This window comes from Acanthochromis polyacanthus, chromosome 22 (assembly GCF_021347895.1).
Source record: "Acanthochromis polyacanthus isolate Apoly-LR-REF ecotype Palm Island chromosome 22, KAUST_Apoly_ChrSc, whole genome shotgun sequence".
Taxonomy (NCBI): Eukaryota; Metazoa; Chordata; class Actinopteri; family Pomacentridae; genus Acanthochromis; species Acanthochromis polyacanthus.
Genome location: NC_067134.1, coordinates 4707657 through 4723850, shown reverse-complemented (window position 1 = coordinate 4723850; position 16194 = coordinate 4707657). Strand labels below are relative to the sequence as shown.

General features: G+C 40.9%; 3 protein-coding genes across 46 annotated transcripts in view; 1 reads left to right on the top strand and 2 right to left on the bottom strand.

Annotated features, from left to right (window-relative positions):
• LOC110972485 (zinc finger protein OZF-like) overlaps positions 1–16194 on the bottom strand; it is a 657596-nt gene that overhangs the window by 553054 nt on the left and 88348 nt on the right. The window lies entirely within an intron of this gene.
• LOC127531946 (gastrula zinc finger protein XlCGF26.1-like) overlaps positions 1–16194 on the top strand; it is a 217991-nt gene that overhangs the window by 143057 nt on the left and 58740 nt on the right. For 10 of the 40 annotated variants that reach the window (XR_007939157.1, XM_051942501.1, XM_051942510.1 and 7 more), the window contains one exon: positions 6447–7982. The exons of 16 other annotated variants lie outside the window; for them this stretch is intronic. Coding sequence is in view for 19 of the 24 variants with exons in the window: in XM_051942501.1 (XP_051798461.1) it covers positions 6447–7982 (1536 nt within the window). In the remaining 5 variants the exon portion in view is untranslated. Of the gene's footprint in view, positions 1–1865; positions 2093–2979; positions 3005–3400; positions 3503–6446; positions 7983–8830; positions 15321–16194 lie in introns of those variants that run through there. 14 more of the 40 variants (XM_051942505.1, XM_051942507.1, XM_051942506.1 and 11 more) reach the window with 12 other exon arrangements.
• LOC127532011 (zinc finger protein 615-like) overlaps positions 1–16194 on the bottom strand; it is a 190934-nt gene that overhangs the window by 147113 nt on the left and 27627 nt on the right. The window lies entirely within an intron of this gene.

Sequence of the window (16194 nt, the reverse complement as noted above, 5' to 3'; positions counted from 1 at the left end):
CTTAACCCACCTTGCCTCCAGTGCTCTTCACTGGTGTATGAATGCGTGTGAATGTTGGTGGTGGTCGGAGGGGCCGTAGGCACGGATTGGCAGCCACGCTTCCATCCTCACCAGAGTGAGAGTGTATGGGTGAATGGTAGCAATTGTTGTATAAGCGCTTTGATTTTTTTAAATTAAAAAAGCGCTTTGAGTACTCTGATGAGTAGTAAAGCGCTATATAAGAGCAAGTCCATTCATTCATAAAATGAGAGATAAAATGATCAAAACAGACCAAAAAAGATGAAAAATGAGACAGAAATGGCCAATGAGTCACAGAATGGACAAACTGACATGAAATGACTAATATGAGCAACATGAACAATTTTAAACAAAAACAACCTTACAGACACATGAAATGAATCATAAAATGACCAAAATGGTACAAAAACAACATAAAGAGATGTAACATTACCTGAATTAGACACATAAATGACCAAAACTTGATGCAAAATAACCAAAATTACCGCAAAAAACATGAAAAGATGCAACATGTTTGAAAACGGACCAAAAGATTTAAACTGATCAAAATTAAACACATTCTGACACAAAATGACCAAAATTAGTCTCAAAATGACCAAAATTATCCAATAAAATGCAAAATGACCAAAATGGAAAACAAAATAGTCAACATTCAGGCACAAAATAATCAAAATGGAACAAAAAATAACATTAAAAGATGCAAAATGTTTAGAAACAGACAGAAAGATATACTATATAATATATAATACATATAATCCTGTGTTTAGATATCAGCGTAGTTTATTAATAAACCAAAACGTGGAGAGTTACGATCATGCTTTGATTCTCAAGCATGCTTGGTGATGTAGCACATGACATTTCTGTCTAAATCAATGCTTTTGCTATACATGGTGTCTTGCCCAGTTAATAGTATTCATCACGCTGCCTAACAATGTCTTTTCCTTCTCCTTTTTGTAATAAAGTGTAATGTTGCGAGGCGATCATCCTGCTAACTAAACGTAGGCTCAATACCCTCTGGGTGGGAACTAGATTCAAACGTGCTGTAATTCAATCTTTAGATCAATCTTTTCAACTTCTGATACAGTAAAATCAACACCACTGTGAGCATTTTATCACACTGACAGACTCAATTCCACCAGGGTATCTTATCTTTTGATATTGGCGTTTTTGTTTTTGTTTTTGTTTTGAAATCCCCCCTCTGTTGATCATCACAACTTCAGAGCATTTATTCAGAAATTCTCAACACAAATGACGACACAGAAGGATCTACCAGAACATGTCATGAGGGGGATACACATTATTTCAGGCTGATTGTCTGTGTCTGCCAGAAGATGTAGCATTAGAACGCAGGAGTGATGGTTGCTGGAAATGTTCCTCTGTACCCCTATGGAGATATTCCATTAAAAATCAGCTGTTTCCAGATAGAACAGTCAATTACCACATTAATAAGGACTAGACTGGATTTATCATTTATTCAATGCTATCTTCACTGAAAAAAAAGGATTTCAAGAAAAAGGACATTTCTAAGTGACCTCAAACTTTTGAACAGTAGTGCATATTTATGTAATGTCATATTTTTTTAAAATTAGACATGTAAGATGAAATAATATTGATGATAGCTCGTGTCCTTGTTTCTCTTTTAGCACACATCACACAGTATTACAATGAATAAGAACATTCATTCATCAAATACAATCATTTTCATAACAAGCTGCTGTGGAGGCAAAACATTTTTGTTCTTTGCAATAAATCTTTTCTTCTTTTATTCAGAGCTCTGAAGGTACAGGTGACACAGAGTGTAAAGCAGTCTATGTGTCAAGTCAAACTGGAAGGAGCTGAGAACTCAAAGGAGAAGCATTTACGCACAAGTTCTACACTCAGCTGGGGCGGAAACAATCTGCGGCTGCAGGTTTGCCACCGGCGGCATGAAAGGGGACACAGGCAGCCCTGAGGAGGAACTGAGATAAGTGACCGCGTTCAAACAAAGTGTCCGTGAGTTTCTGTTGGGAAAGCATCAAGATCTGCGGCAAACTGTGCAGGATTGCCTTCATCTCCAAAATCCGGGTTGCAGCCGGTAAGAGCAGAATTCTGGAGACTGTAAAAGACTGTTTAAGCTTCCGATGTGTGCCACTGCAGTATGTGTTAGCATTAGCCACGGAGATCGACGTCAGACACGAGCGGCTTATTGTCAACTTTGTCTGTTTACCAATAATTTCCGTGTGTTTTGTAATTGTTCAGTTGAAAATAAGATTGCAGGCTAATTGGTGCTAGTTAGAGGGTTCCAGCTAAGACCAGTGAATTCATTCTGTTTGTAATGGTGGGTTTTTATGATGCCCTTTATTTATTTATTGGATCTGGAAAGGATTGCACTTTAAAAGCACTTTATGCACTTTCAATATTTTTAAAACCATGAAGTAAAAAGTATAAAATGGTTAAAACATTTTTTGATAAAAATGCTCAGAGTAATTTGTTGAGCTGCGATTCAAAATCGACTCTTTAAAATGCAGATAAATTCATGTGTGGTATAGTATTGGGTTGAATATTGCTCATGCCATGATTTGTCACTTCAGTTTATGTGGTGTTGAGGTTGACAAACATAAATTGAGTGGAGTAGCATTTGCCAATGTGGTGAAAATGTACATGAGGAATGGTTGTTACTATTTGCTGAATGCAGTAATGCGAACATTGTCCTTTTGTGTTCTGTTTAAAGGTTTTTCACCTTAATCTATCAACTAAACGTATGGACTTATGGAAGTTGTCACCTCTGTATCTCATGAATTTGCGACCACTGCAAAATGAAAGAGGGAAAAGAAAGAAAGCAACTGTCTGATTGATGAGTGGAGTCCTGCTCAAACCCTGGGTAGATGAAACATCCTTTTTCAAGTGGGGAAACTGCAGAAACTCTGAGAAAAATCATCAATGAGAATCACCTGTCATTGAAAGTGGGAGGACACTTGACATTATGGGAGAGTGCAAAGAACAGAGAGTGAGAGCTGCCTTTAAACAGAACACTGAGCAGCAAAATACATTCAATAACTTACAGCATAAGCAGGGCAGCTCAATTTAAATTTCATTGTATATGAAAGTGTGCAATGACAAAGTTCTTCTCATTCTCAGTTTTCTACCAGCAGTCCTGTCTTGAATCACCTGCAGTAGCATCTTTATGTTCTCTTTATTCTCTTTTTCCATGTCTGTTTTCTGTCTATGTTCCTTATTTTTAACAGTTTAAGTTCATTTGTATCAGTTTTAGGTGAAATTGAAAAGAGCTAAAAGTGAACTATTGAGTTGAAATGTGTCCTCTGTGTTGGCTGATGAACATATGGGACACTCTGACACTTGTGTATAGAGTGGTATCCTAATGAAGATGTGTTTGATGTGACAGGTGATTGGCAGGAGGAGGAGAGTCTGACGGCGGAGCAGAGGAATGTTGGCAGCCATTTAGTCTGAGCTCAACAACGGAGGAAACATGGATTCTTCACAAAAAGTGAGAAACATACCACTGTAACATTATTATCATTCATTTGTTCTTTGAAATGTCTAAAGTTGCTCCAGTTGGTTAGATGGGCCGACCAAAGCCAGGTGACGTTGGCTGGAGAGATGTAGCTCTGCAGAAGCAGCTGTACTGAGGATATAATGGTGGACTGCTAGGAAGCTGCTTGTTTTTTGTTTGAGGCTGAACGAGCTGCTGATCATACTTTATGAAAATGTCTTACATGGTGATGAAGATAAGTAACGGAAGAAAAGTCTTGTTTTTCAAGCAAGTTGTTCAGGAAGGTAAAGAGCAGCATTTTCTTTGGCAGAGAATAATACTTTTGAGCATTGTGAGTTTACCAGCTTTTTCCTTCTCAAGAAATTCAGACAGTTGAACCCAGAAGTTCACTTACACTGTATAAACCACACATAACCCTTTTTTAAATTTACACAATCTGACATTAAATCTGGCAATGCTTCTCCTGTTTTATGTCAGTTAAGATGACCAAAATTATCTTTAAATGCCAGAATAACGAAAGAGAGATTTTTTTTTTTAGATAATTTTTATTATTTTCTTCACAGTCAGAAGTTTGCATACACTAAGATTGCTATGCCTTCAAGATAATGATGTCCTGGCTTTGAAATCTTTTGATAGATTAAGATGTATTTTCAGGCACACCTCAAACACACTGCTTCCTTGTGTGACGACATTAGAAAATCTAAAGAAATCAGCCAAGACATCAGGAAGACATTTGGGGTCCTCCACAGATGTGGTTCATCCTTGGGTGCAATTTCCAGATTGCTGTGGTTTGATGTTTATCTGTCCAAACAATTAGATGCACAGATCAACACCATGGGAATGTCAAGCCATCCTACTGCTCAAGATGGATATTGGTTAAGGTTAGGATTGTTTTGGAGGAAAATGTGCTCATCAACCCCAGAACAAAAGCAAACGACCTTGTGAAGATGCTGGCTGAGGAAGGCCTGAGTACACCATCCCAACTGTGAAGCATGGGGGTGGCAGCACCATGTTGTGGGAGTGTTTTTGCTGCAGGAGGGACTGGTGCACTTCACAAAATAGGTGGCATCAAGAGGATAGAACATTATGTGGAAATATTGAGGCAACATCGGCCAGCAAATGAAAGCTTGGGCTCAAGTGGGTCTTCCAAATGGACAAGGACAGCGCTGGTGCAAATCTGACACTGTCCTGGAGAAACTGCACTACTAACTTAGAACTGCTTTCTGTTTCACTGTGCCCTCCATATCTGCCTCAGAAGTTTGTGAAGCTTGTCTATATCTGTCCATAGGCCAGTGAAATAAATGCCTGTGGGCTTATCCATCAGGTCATCCAGAGACCACTGAACACTAAAACACACACTGAGAGACTTCCATCAGTCCATCACATACCCCACTAGATGAGACAAAATCTTTGATCTGTTACAACAATGCAAAAGGTGCTTCTCCTCTGGGTTCCTCTGACCACAACTGCATCCTCCTTATCTCTGTCTACCACTGTACTGAAGCAAGGCAAAGTGCAGAACATCAGAGTGAAAGTTTGTCACACTCTGCAGGGATGTGTGGAGGTTACTGACTGGGACGTGTTTAAGGAGTCCTCAGCTGATATTGATGAACCGACTGATGTTGTGAGCAGCTGGGTCACGTACTGTTAAACCAGTGTTATTCCTGAAAAAACTGTTAAACTATATCCAAACACTAAGCCATGGCTTTCTAAGAATCTTAAAGACCTACTGTACAGAAAGAAAACAGTCTTCAGAGAAGGAAATGCACTAAATCTGTATAACCGACAGAAGGAAATAAAGTAGGAGATCAGGACCCACAAAAGACAATACAAAGACAAACTTGAGTCTCAGCTCAAAATGAACAACCTCAGTTCAGTCTGGGACGGCATGAATCTGATCACTGGGACTAATTAATGTGTCAGTGAGAGAGTTCAGCTCAGTGGTTATAATTCTGATTTAGAGCTGGCTCAAAGTCTAAACAGTTTTTATGTCAGGTTTGACTCCCATGATTTTAGGGCTAAACATGCTGAGACTAAAAACTGTCTCATGTCAGCCTCTCCACAGAATCCCTTTCTTGATGTGGGCAATGTAATCTGGTGTCTCAAACAGTGCAGACCAAAGAAAAGTCCTCTACCTGATTACATCGGTGGCCGTTTATTGAAAACTTTGACTACGTCTGACTAAGTGACCAAGATTGCTGCCGATGTCCCTGTCTAGCTTATGTTTTGTTAGATTTTTCTTTAAATGGCTTTTATTTTGCTTGTAATTGTTTTACTGTGTTTTTTACATTTTTCAAACATTTTCTTAAATCGTTGCTATTCCTTTAACTGTTTTTTTTTACTGTTTTGTTGCTTTTGTTGTTTGATGGTGAACGCTTGTGTAACCGCTGCACAACAAATTGTCCGGGTCGTTGGGGTCAAATCCAGAATTCAGTGGCAGAATTACAGATCTTTTCTGGCCGAGTATCAGCATCTGATCCAATAGGAGAAACTAGAAAGTGTTGGTGGTCTGAATTGACCCTGCTGCCATTAAGACCTAAATCTTAACATTGATGTTGTATGCTTTTCATATTGTACATTTCTCCAGTAATGTAACTTAATGGAAAGTTTGGGGATCAAGGGATCCTGGTGGTACAATCCCATCAGTCCCAGCTCTGCTTTGCTTTTCACGGTGATGGACAGATTTTACTACCCAATATTCTATAACTGTCACGCACAAAGCTGAAAATTATCGGCCTGTGAAAATAGTTTTGACATTGTGAGTGTGCTGTTGACACATTTCTAGGTTTCTAATGACAAAGCTACTAGCATGTCTTTAGATTCTTGATCTGGTTTCAGCCTCATGTCCAACTACATGGAATTGAGACTTTGAGGTTCAATTTTTTCATGATTGCTCTTCCATCACTGCCTCTGTTTTTATCTTTGTCTTTTGCTACAGAAATGTAAACACAGCAATGGAGTGAGATGTCGGACCTCTGAGGAGGATAAGGATGGTTCAGCAACAACAGCAAAAAGAGATGAATCACTCAGTTGTGAGCAATGTGGCAAGACTTTTGTCACAGCAACAAAGCTAAGAATTCACAAACGTATTCACACTGTGGACAAACCATTCGGCTGTGATCAGTGTGGAAAGGCTTTTACTACCAAGACTCTGTTAAAAAGCCATCAACTCCTTCACAGTGGAGTTAAACCATTCAGCTGTGATCAGTGTGGAAAGGCTTTTACTGACAAGAGTACGTTAAGAAGTCATCGACTCATTCACAGTGGCATTAAACCATTCAGCTGTGATCAGTGTGGAAAGGCTTTTACTCAGAAGAGTACTCTTGCAAGACATCAACTCATTCACAGTGGAGTTAAACCATTCGGCTGTGATCAATGTGGAAAGGCTTTTACTCAGAAGAGTGATCTAGCAAAACATCAACTCATTCACAGTGGAGTGAAACCATTCAGCTGTGATCAGTGTGGAAAGGCTTTTACTCACGTGCACTATTTAAAATCCCACCAACTCATTCACAGTGGAGTTAAACCATTCAGCTGTGATCAGTGTGGAAAGGCTTTTACTGACAAGAGTACGTTAAGAAGTCATCAACTCATTCACAGTGGAGTTAAACCATTCAGCTGTGATCAGTGTGGAAAGGCTTTTACTCAGAAGAGTACTCTAGCAAGTCATCAACTCATTCACAGTGGAGTGAAACCATTCAGCTGTGATCAGTGTGGAAAGGCTTTTACTCAGAAGAGTGATCTAGCAAAACATCAACTCATTCACAGTGGAGTTAAACCATTCAGCTGTGATCAGTGTGGAAAGGCTTTTACTGACAAGAATACGTTAAGAAGTCATCAACTCATTCACAGTGGAGTTAAACCATTCAACTGTGATCAATGTGGAAAGGCTTTTACTCAGAAGAGTACTCTAGCAAATCATCAACTCATTCACAGTGGAGTTAAACCATTCAAATGTGATCTGTGCCGAAAGGCTTTTACTCGGAAGAGTCACTTAAAAAGTCATCAACTCATTCACAGTGGAGTTAAACCATTCAACTGTGATGAGTGTGTGAAAACCTTTACTCAACATGAACAGTTGTTGATCCATCAATGCCCCCATTCTGGTAGAAAGCAGTACCACTGTGACTCCTGTGAAAAAACTTTCAGCTCCCAACAGAGCTTAAAATGCCACCAACGCATCCACACTGGACATGATGTGCACGTATGTGATCACTGTGGCGAACCATTTGTATTGTACTCACAGTTAAAAGCTCATGAAGTGACTCACACTGGGGTTAAACCATACCTTTGTGACCAGTGTGGGAAGCGCTACAGCTACATTACATACCTCAAAGTTCACCAACGTGTCCACACTGGGGAGAGACCATACAGATGTGATGAGTGTAAGAAGACTTTCACAACTTTGGGTTCCCTGAAACAACATCAGCAGATCCACACCAGAAAGAAAGCATTCAATCAGTGTCACAGTGAGGTATGTAAAGACTGGTCTCAGTCACAGTGTACACACAATATATGTATTTGATAATTTTGGATATTGCTGCAAAATTGTTTCACAACTGTTTTGAACAACTGTCCTCACTTGAATTCTGTTAACACATTATCAGCTATCGTTCAGTCTAACCTGTATTCGTTTTGACACAGAAATCTGGTCCAGATTAATCTGGGGATGTACACACGTGGACAAAATTGTTGGTACCCCTCAGTTAAAGAAGGAAAAACCCACAATTCTCACTGAAATCACTTGAAACTCAAAAGTAACAATAAATAAAAATTTATTGAAAATTAAATAATCAAAAACAGCCATTACTTTTGAGTTGTTGATTAACATAATTATTTAAAAAAACAAACTAATGAAACAGGCCTGGACAAAAATGATGGTACCTCTATAAAAGATTGAAAACTATTTGACCAGAGTGACATGATTAACTCAGGTGTGTCATTTAATTGACATCACAGGTGTTTCCAAACTCATAATCAGTCAGTCATAATTATGTTAATCAACAATTCAAAAGTGATGGCTGATTTTGATTATTTAATTTTCAATAAATTTTTATTTATTGTTACTTTTGTGAGTTTCAAGTGATTTCAGTGAGAATTGTGGGTTTTTCCTTCTTTAACTGAGGGGTACCAACAATTTTGTCCATGTGTGTAGGTAAGATTAGGAGTTCTGATGTCATCAGACAACTGAATGTTAAATTCCAACAGGTAGAAGTGTCTTCAGATGTCATTTGGGGTGCTCTCTATCTCAGGCAAGGCATCAGTTCTTCAATGCTGCAGGAAACACTGACATTCTCTGTGTTTGTGTGTTTGTTTTCCAAGCAGAACGGAACAGATGGACAAAACTCTCAGACTTGTCAGCACTCTGCCAATGGTGAACAGTGCTGCTTTGACCAGTCTGGACCAACGTCCAACCAACAGGGAACCCTACAATGACACCAGCGTATGTACACTGGACCCAGACTGAACCCCTGCCAAGAAGATTTCTCCACGCAGGGTTCAATAAAAGTTCATGAAGTCCTCCACAAACTTAAAGTCCTTGAGATCCGGCTTCACAGAATTCAGGTCTAATTTCTTGTTTAGTGTCTTCGTTGCTTTGTTGCAAAATCCATTAAGAGGAAATCTGTCGTTTACAGACGTGACTGGTAAATTAATTAAACCATTCAAAGTGGTTACTCAGTTAAATTATCAGTGGTAGAGGGATAGACGTCTGGATGAAGGCAGTGAGCAGCAGGGCAAATTTCTTCAATTATCAGCTTAATCGTTCCTCAGATCCCTCTGGGCAGCAGGATCCCGTTAGATGCAGAACTGGTTCAGTGATTCTCTGATGATTAATCATAATTAATTTAGGAGAATACTGGTCTTAGGATTGAAATCTATCTATCTCTCTGTATCTCTATATATTAGGGCTGGACCAGAATATCCCGAATATTCGTTCGCTACGGCACTCTCCGGATATTAATTTGGTATCCGAATAATCCCCCCCCGGACTTTACCGGACGGAAAGAATATGCCGCATTACTGTCTTCCCTCCACCTTCGGCCCACATCGGCACTTGTCGGCTCATCATGTAATCACATAAACACATACACATATGTCTATAACATGTACACATATGTCTATGTGATCACTCCCTCCTCCCCCCAGACGAAAATATTCGGAGCTCGTCTCTGCCCGGCGCCTTCGGCCCACTTCGGCGGGTTTTGCGCTGCACTTCTTGTTTTTTTTTTTTGCCGCGGACCAGTGAGGTGGCAATGTCGGCAGAATTTTAATGAGGCGGTGGCCTATACCAGCGAGGCGGCCCGCCTCGTCGGTTATGTGGGAGGGGAAACACTGACCACTCTAATGGCCGGGTGGCTGCCGACTCTGATGTCACGCTTCACTTCGTGCATAAACACAAGACAAGATGCCAAAGACCTCTGCTGTTTGGGAATTCTTCAGTTTAACTGAAGACAAAACCAAGGCAACGAAGGTCAGTTTACACTGAATTCAATCTGTCATCAGGAAATGGTGGCCAGAACTGTCTAAAAATGAGAAAGGATCCGCCGCCACTACCGCACGTCTGCCGCTGCACCACCCCACCCCCCACCCCCCCTGGTCGGACGTTACGGGGCGGAATGAATATTCGGATATTCGTCTTTAATATGGCCCGAATATTCGGAGGCCAGAAACCACTATTCGGGCCAGCCCTAATCTATATCTCTATCTATCTATATCTCTATATCTATCTATATCTCTATCTGTCTATATATCTATATCTCTATATATCTACAGTGCCTTGTGAAAGTATTCGGCCCCCTTGAACTTTTCAACCTTTCGCCACATTTCAGGCTTCAAACATAAAGATATAAAATTTTAAATTTTTGTTAAGAATCAACAACAATTGGGACACAATCGTGAAGTGGAAGGAAATTTATTTGGATATTTTAAACTTTTTTAACAAATACAAACCTGAAAAGTGGGGCGTGCAATATTATTTGGCCCCCTTGCATTAATACTTTGTAGCGCCACCTTTTGCTGCAATTACAGCTGCAAGTCGCTTGGGGTATGTCTCTATCAGTTTTGCACATCGAGAGACTGAAATTCTTGCCCATTCTTCCTTGCAAAACAGCTCGAGCTCAGTGAGGTTGGATGGAGAGCGTTTGTGAACAGCAGTCTTCAGCTCTGCCCACAGATTCTCGATTGGATTCAGGTCTGGACTTTGACTTGGCCATTCTAACACCTAGATACGTTTATTTGTGAACCATTCCATTGTAGATTTGGCTTTATGTTTTGGATCATTGTCCTGTTGGAAGATAAATCTCCGTCCCAGTCTCAGATCTTTTGCAGACTCCAACAGGTTTTCTTCCAGAATGGTCTTGTATTTGGCTCCATTCATCTTCCCATCAATTTTAACCATCTTCCCTGTCCCTGCTGAAGAAAAGCAGGCCCAAACCATGAGGCTGCCACCACCATGTTTGACAGTGGGGAAGGTGTGTTCAGGGTGATGAGCTGTGTTGCTTTTACGCCAAACATATCGTTTTGCATTGTGGCCAAAAAGTTCGATTTTGGTTTCATCTGACCAGAGCACCTTCTTCCACATGTTTGTTGTGTCTCCCAGGTGGCTTGTGGCAAACTTCAAACCAGACTTTTTATGGATATCTTTGAGAAATGTCTTTCTTCTTGCCACTCTTCCATAAAGGCCAGATTTGTGCAGTGTACGACTGATTGTTGTCCTATGGACAGACTCTCCCACCTCAGCTGTAGATCTCTGCAGTTCATCCAGAGTGATCATGGGCCTCTTGGCTGCATCTCTGATCAGTCTTCTCCTTGTTGGAGGTGAAAGTTTAGAGGGACAGCCGGGTCTTGGTAGATTTGCAGTGGTCTGATACTCCTTCCATTTCAATATGATTGCTTGCACAGTGCTCCTTGAGATGTTTAAAGCTTGGGAAATCTTTTTGTATCCAAATCCGGCTTTAAACTTCTCCACAACAGTATCTCGGACCTGCCTGGTGTGTTCCTTGGTCTTCATGATGCTCTCTGCACTTTAAACAGAACCCTGAGACTATCACAGAGCAGGTGCATTTATACGGAGACTTGATTACACACAGGTGGATTCTATTTATCATCATCAGTCATTTAGGACAACATTGGATCATTCAGAGATCCTCACTGAACTTCTGGAGTGAGTTTGCTGCACTGAAAGTAAAGGGCCGAATAATATTGCACACCCCACTTTTCAGTTTTTTATTTGTTAAAGTATAAAATATCCAATAAATTTCGTTCCACTTCACGATTGTGTCCCACTTGTTGTTGATTCTTGACAAAAAATTAAAATTTTATATCTTTGTGTTTGAAGCCTGAAATGTGGCGAAAGGTCGAAAAGTTCAAGGGAGCCGAATACTTTCACCAGGCACTGTATATCTCTATATATATTTCTATCTCTCTATATCGCTATCTCTCTATATCTCTATCTATATCTCTATATATCTATCTCTAGATATCTATCTCTATATATCTCTATATGTCTATATCTCTCTATATATCTATCTCTATCCAGGGATGAGAATTTTCCTTGGATCCGCGGAATTCCGCGGATTTTATCATTGCCAGGGTCATTCTTGTGAATCGTCTGAATTCGAGGACAAAATTTTTTTGGAGGGTGAGGTATGTTTATGGTCGGCGAGTCATAATATCGAACGGCTGCTAATATCCACCGCACTGAATGCTCGCTGCCACTCAGTGAGAGCAGTCATGTACAGTACTGTAATCGAATCACCATGAAGTGTAGAGTCCAGGGATGGGAATTTTCCACGGATTCGCCGATTTCCGACGATTTCATTTCAAGTTTGAACACTTTGTCGCTGATACTCCCGCGAGATGGTAACGACGTTACCGATGGCTTGATAACGACGATTGTAAATGGCCCAGCGATTGGAAGTTGCTGCGCCGCCGCCGCCGCACACATTATCCCCCCCCCGTCAACAACTTTCCGCTGGAATCAGAACTTGCTGATCCCATCCCTGTCTATCTCTTTCTCTGTGGTGAGTGGTGCAGAGTGAGTGTGCTGAGCGTGAGTGTGTGGTTTTCGACGCTCTTCATCTCTTTTTCTATTGTTTTATGAAAGAAAGTTTAGTTTATTTGTTGTTAGTTTGCATATTGTTGGTAGTTTGGGTGTAGGTGGTGGTAGGGAGGACAACCGGGCATGCCCGTTGTCAGCGGGCACACCGAACTAGAGAAGTTAACACCCCGGCACGCAGTGAAGGTGTTGCCCGGTGCCGGCGTGTCGGTGGAGGAGGTGAGCTATGCTGTGGGTGAGGTGGTGGGTTTTGACGGTGTTAAATCGGTATCTCGGATGAACAGTGCTGTAGTTATTTTTCTGGATGAGGTAAGTAAGGTGGAGAAGGTGGTGGAGTCCAGCGTGGTCATTAAAGACACGTTTACTCTGGTTTACCCCCTGGTCAACGTGGCGAAAAAGGTCACCATTTCTAACGCTCCACCATTTATTAAAAATGACGACCTGGTAACAGCTTCGTTGAGGTATGGACAGGTGGTTTCACCGATTAAAATGGTGCTGCTGGGCTGTAAATTGCCAAAATTGAAACGTGGTCTGTCACCGAAGACAACTATTTATGATTCTTAAAAACGCTGACAGCCACCTGAATCTGTCCCTAACCTTCAAGAGTGAAGGCTTTAATTATGTTGTTTTTGTCACCTCTGACACTATGAAGTGTTTTGGTTGTGGGGCTGACGGACATCTATGTCCCTGAAGTTTAACGGGTAACCCGTTAAACTTCAGTGGCCCGTATGTGCAAACGTATTTTGCTAAATTTACCGAAGCTGCAAACTCGATGACAGAAACATTATACACCCATATAAGCTTAGATTCTCATGAATCCGCTGGTATAAACCACTTTCTTGTGATTACCACAGCGGGTAATATAAACACATTTGTCCAACAAACAGCAAATAACCTAAACAGCACAACTCACTTTTGAAGGCTCAAAACTAGTCGCGGATGAAAATATTCCACAAAAAACGGCCATAATCCAACCTTGGACATCCAGACAAAACAAGCTAGTAAAATATTTTGTCCAAAACATGTCTTGAAATCAGTAAGCAATCCACAAATAGCTAGTTTTCGTGACTGTGCACCTCGCGCTGCGCGTCCCATATTGAGTGAATGGAAACAAAATGGTGTCAAATCGCCAGTTGTCGCTACTCTGATAATATAGGGACTCTACCCCCCTGGGCAGGAGCAGCGGTGACGGAGGCCCTGAGCTCAGCGGGGATCACCACGCTGGGGGCCCTGCTGGACACCACCAGACCAGACCTGCGGGAGACAGAGGAGCTGGAGGTCGAGGAGGAATGTCAGGAGACTGCTGAGCCACTGGAGGAGCTGTCTGACGGGACGGGAGCGGCAGCAGCTGGGGGAACACGGCCGGGGGTCGATCGCCCCCTGTCCAGACCAACCAAATCCCCCCCCCCCCCCCCCCCCCAACAAAGAGAGGCTGCAGCAGCAGACCAGGTCCCCCTGGAGGACCCAGCTGGGCCTGGGAGAAGAGATCGGGGCCGAGTGGAGGAGTCTGTACAAGCCTCTACTCTCCAAGAGGGTGGCAGACCTCCTATGGAGACTCCTTTGCGGGATTTTAGCTGTGAACGCTTTTATTTCAGTTTTAAACTCTGCAGTCCAGAACAGTTGCCCTTTCTGTGGAGCAGTGGAGACCATCGTCCACTGCTTTACTGAGTGTCCTCGCCTGGTCCCCCTGTTCTCTCTGCTGGACTGTCTATTCAAGAGGGCTAATGAAACTTTCTCTCGAAAGACTTTTATTCTTGGTTTTAAATAAAAGAAGGCTCAGAAAGACAAATGTCAGCTGCTAAACTTTATCCTGGGCCAATCAAAGATGGGCGTGTACGTGAGCAGGAAAAAGAAGGTAGAGGACGGTGAAGACTGTGATGTGGTTCTGCTGCTGAGCAGGGCCAATCAAGGCCAGAATCTTAATTGATTTTAACTATTACAGTGAAATGACAGATCTGTCCTGTTCTATTAGAACATGGACTTGTGGAGGAGTCTTGTGCTCAGTCCTAGGAGACGAACTTGTGTTCTCAGATCAGCTGGTCTGATCTGACAATCTGGACTTTTTTTAAAACAGAATATTTATTTATTTTTCATTGAAATGACTTGATATCAAATTGATTCAATAAAGTTCTGTTGAAAAATCAAAATCTATCTCTATCTCTCTATCTTTATCTCCATCTATCTCTATCCATCTCTCTATCTCTCTCGACAATGATGAAGAATCTCTAATATTGAACAAGTAGATCAACTAATCTCTGATTATGTGTGAGTTGAAATATAAAAACATGAAGTGTTCTATGAAAAGTCCTATCTTTGAAACTGACGTGTAGTTTAGAATCATTTCTTTGTAAATTAGCTGCATCCAGTCATTACCATGACATTGGCATCATGGAACCATGACTACATATATGTGTCTGGAGATAGTGGCATTTTTATAACGGCACATTTTCACGCTATGACAGATACAGTGAGGGGAAAAAGTTTTCAGACACCCTGAAAATTTTTGCACAATCATAAATATCATCAGGAAATATTTGTTAAAGTCTTTTTGTGTGTTTCTGAGGGTGTGGCTGCATCAGACACAAATACAAATAATATTTTTTTGTTTGTTGTTTACAAGAAAAACTAACCAAACTAAATTCTACCAAATTTCTCATTTTATGGAACCAGTCAATTTTCAGTTTTTAATGTCTTTTTTAGGATGTGTTTAGTTTTATGATTGTACTAAAATAAATGACTCTTGAAGACCTCAAAGTGATTCTTAATGCAGTATTTCACAAATGTATGGGATGTCCAAAAACTTTTTTCCACTGCTGTATTTAACAGCAATCTGATCTGCTGATGTTAGCAAGACAAACAAGTGAAGGTTTCAGGCTTTTATCTAGAATTGTTCTTGAGATATTCATCTTCAAACAGCCTCAAATTTCAATGTGGGAAAATGGAAAAAAAAAAAAAAAACGAGTGAAACTGGGTCTACAGTCCACTGAAAAACCTCTCAGAAAGTATCTGACATACTGAGTTAATATTTCATAGATAGCATTAGAAATATCCATAGTTTATGATTTAAAAAAAAAAGTTTTTTGGGAGATGGTCAATGATTTGAACACAGGCCACAACTGCTCTGAAAACAACACTCATGTTCTTGTTTGGAACAGTTTCTCAGTAGAAATTATGCAGCAATGTCCAAGTTCTCAGCGGCTCCAGTAAGGAAGACTCTTAATGTAAGGAAAAGCACCCTTTGACTTCTTCCTGGAGGTTTTTCTTGTCAGAAATTGTTTTCCAGTGAGGGACTTCTGACTCTCTGTTCACTTTTAAATGGTAAGTGGTTGTATTTATACAGCGCTTTTATCCAAAGCGCTTTACATGATGATATGTCATCATGGGCCGAGGATCGAACCGGCAACCTTCCAGTTACAAGACGGCCACTCTACCCACTGAGCCATGCCGCCCCCTTTTTGTATTTCGTGTCATTTGTCTCTATTTTTAACGTTTTGTGTCTCGTTTTCACAATATTTTGTCTCGTTTTTGTCTCATTTTTTGAGTCTGACTTTTGTGGTTTTGAGCCTGTAGTAAAAAGCGGTCCGGCCCACTTGAGATCAAACTGGGCTAAATGTGGAACCTGAACTAA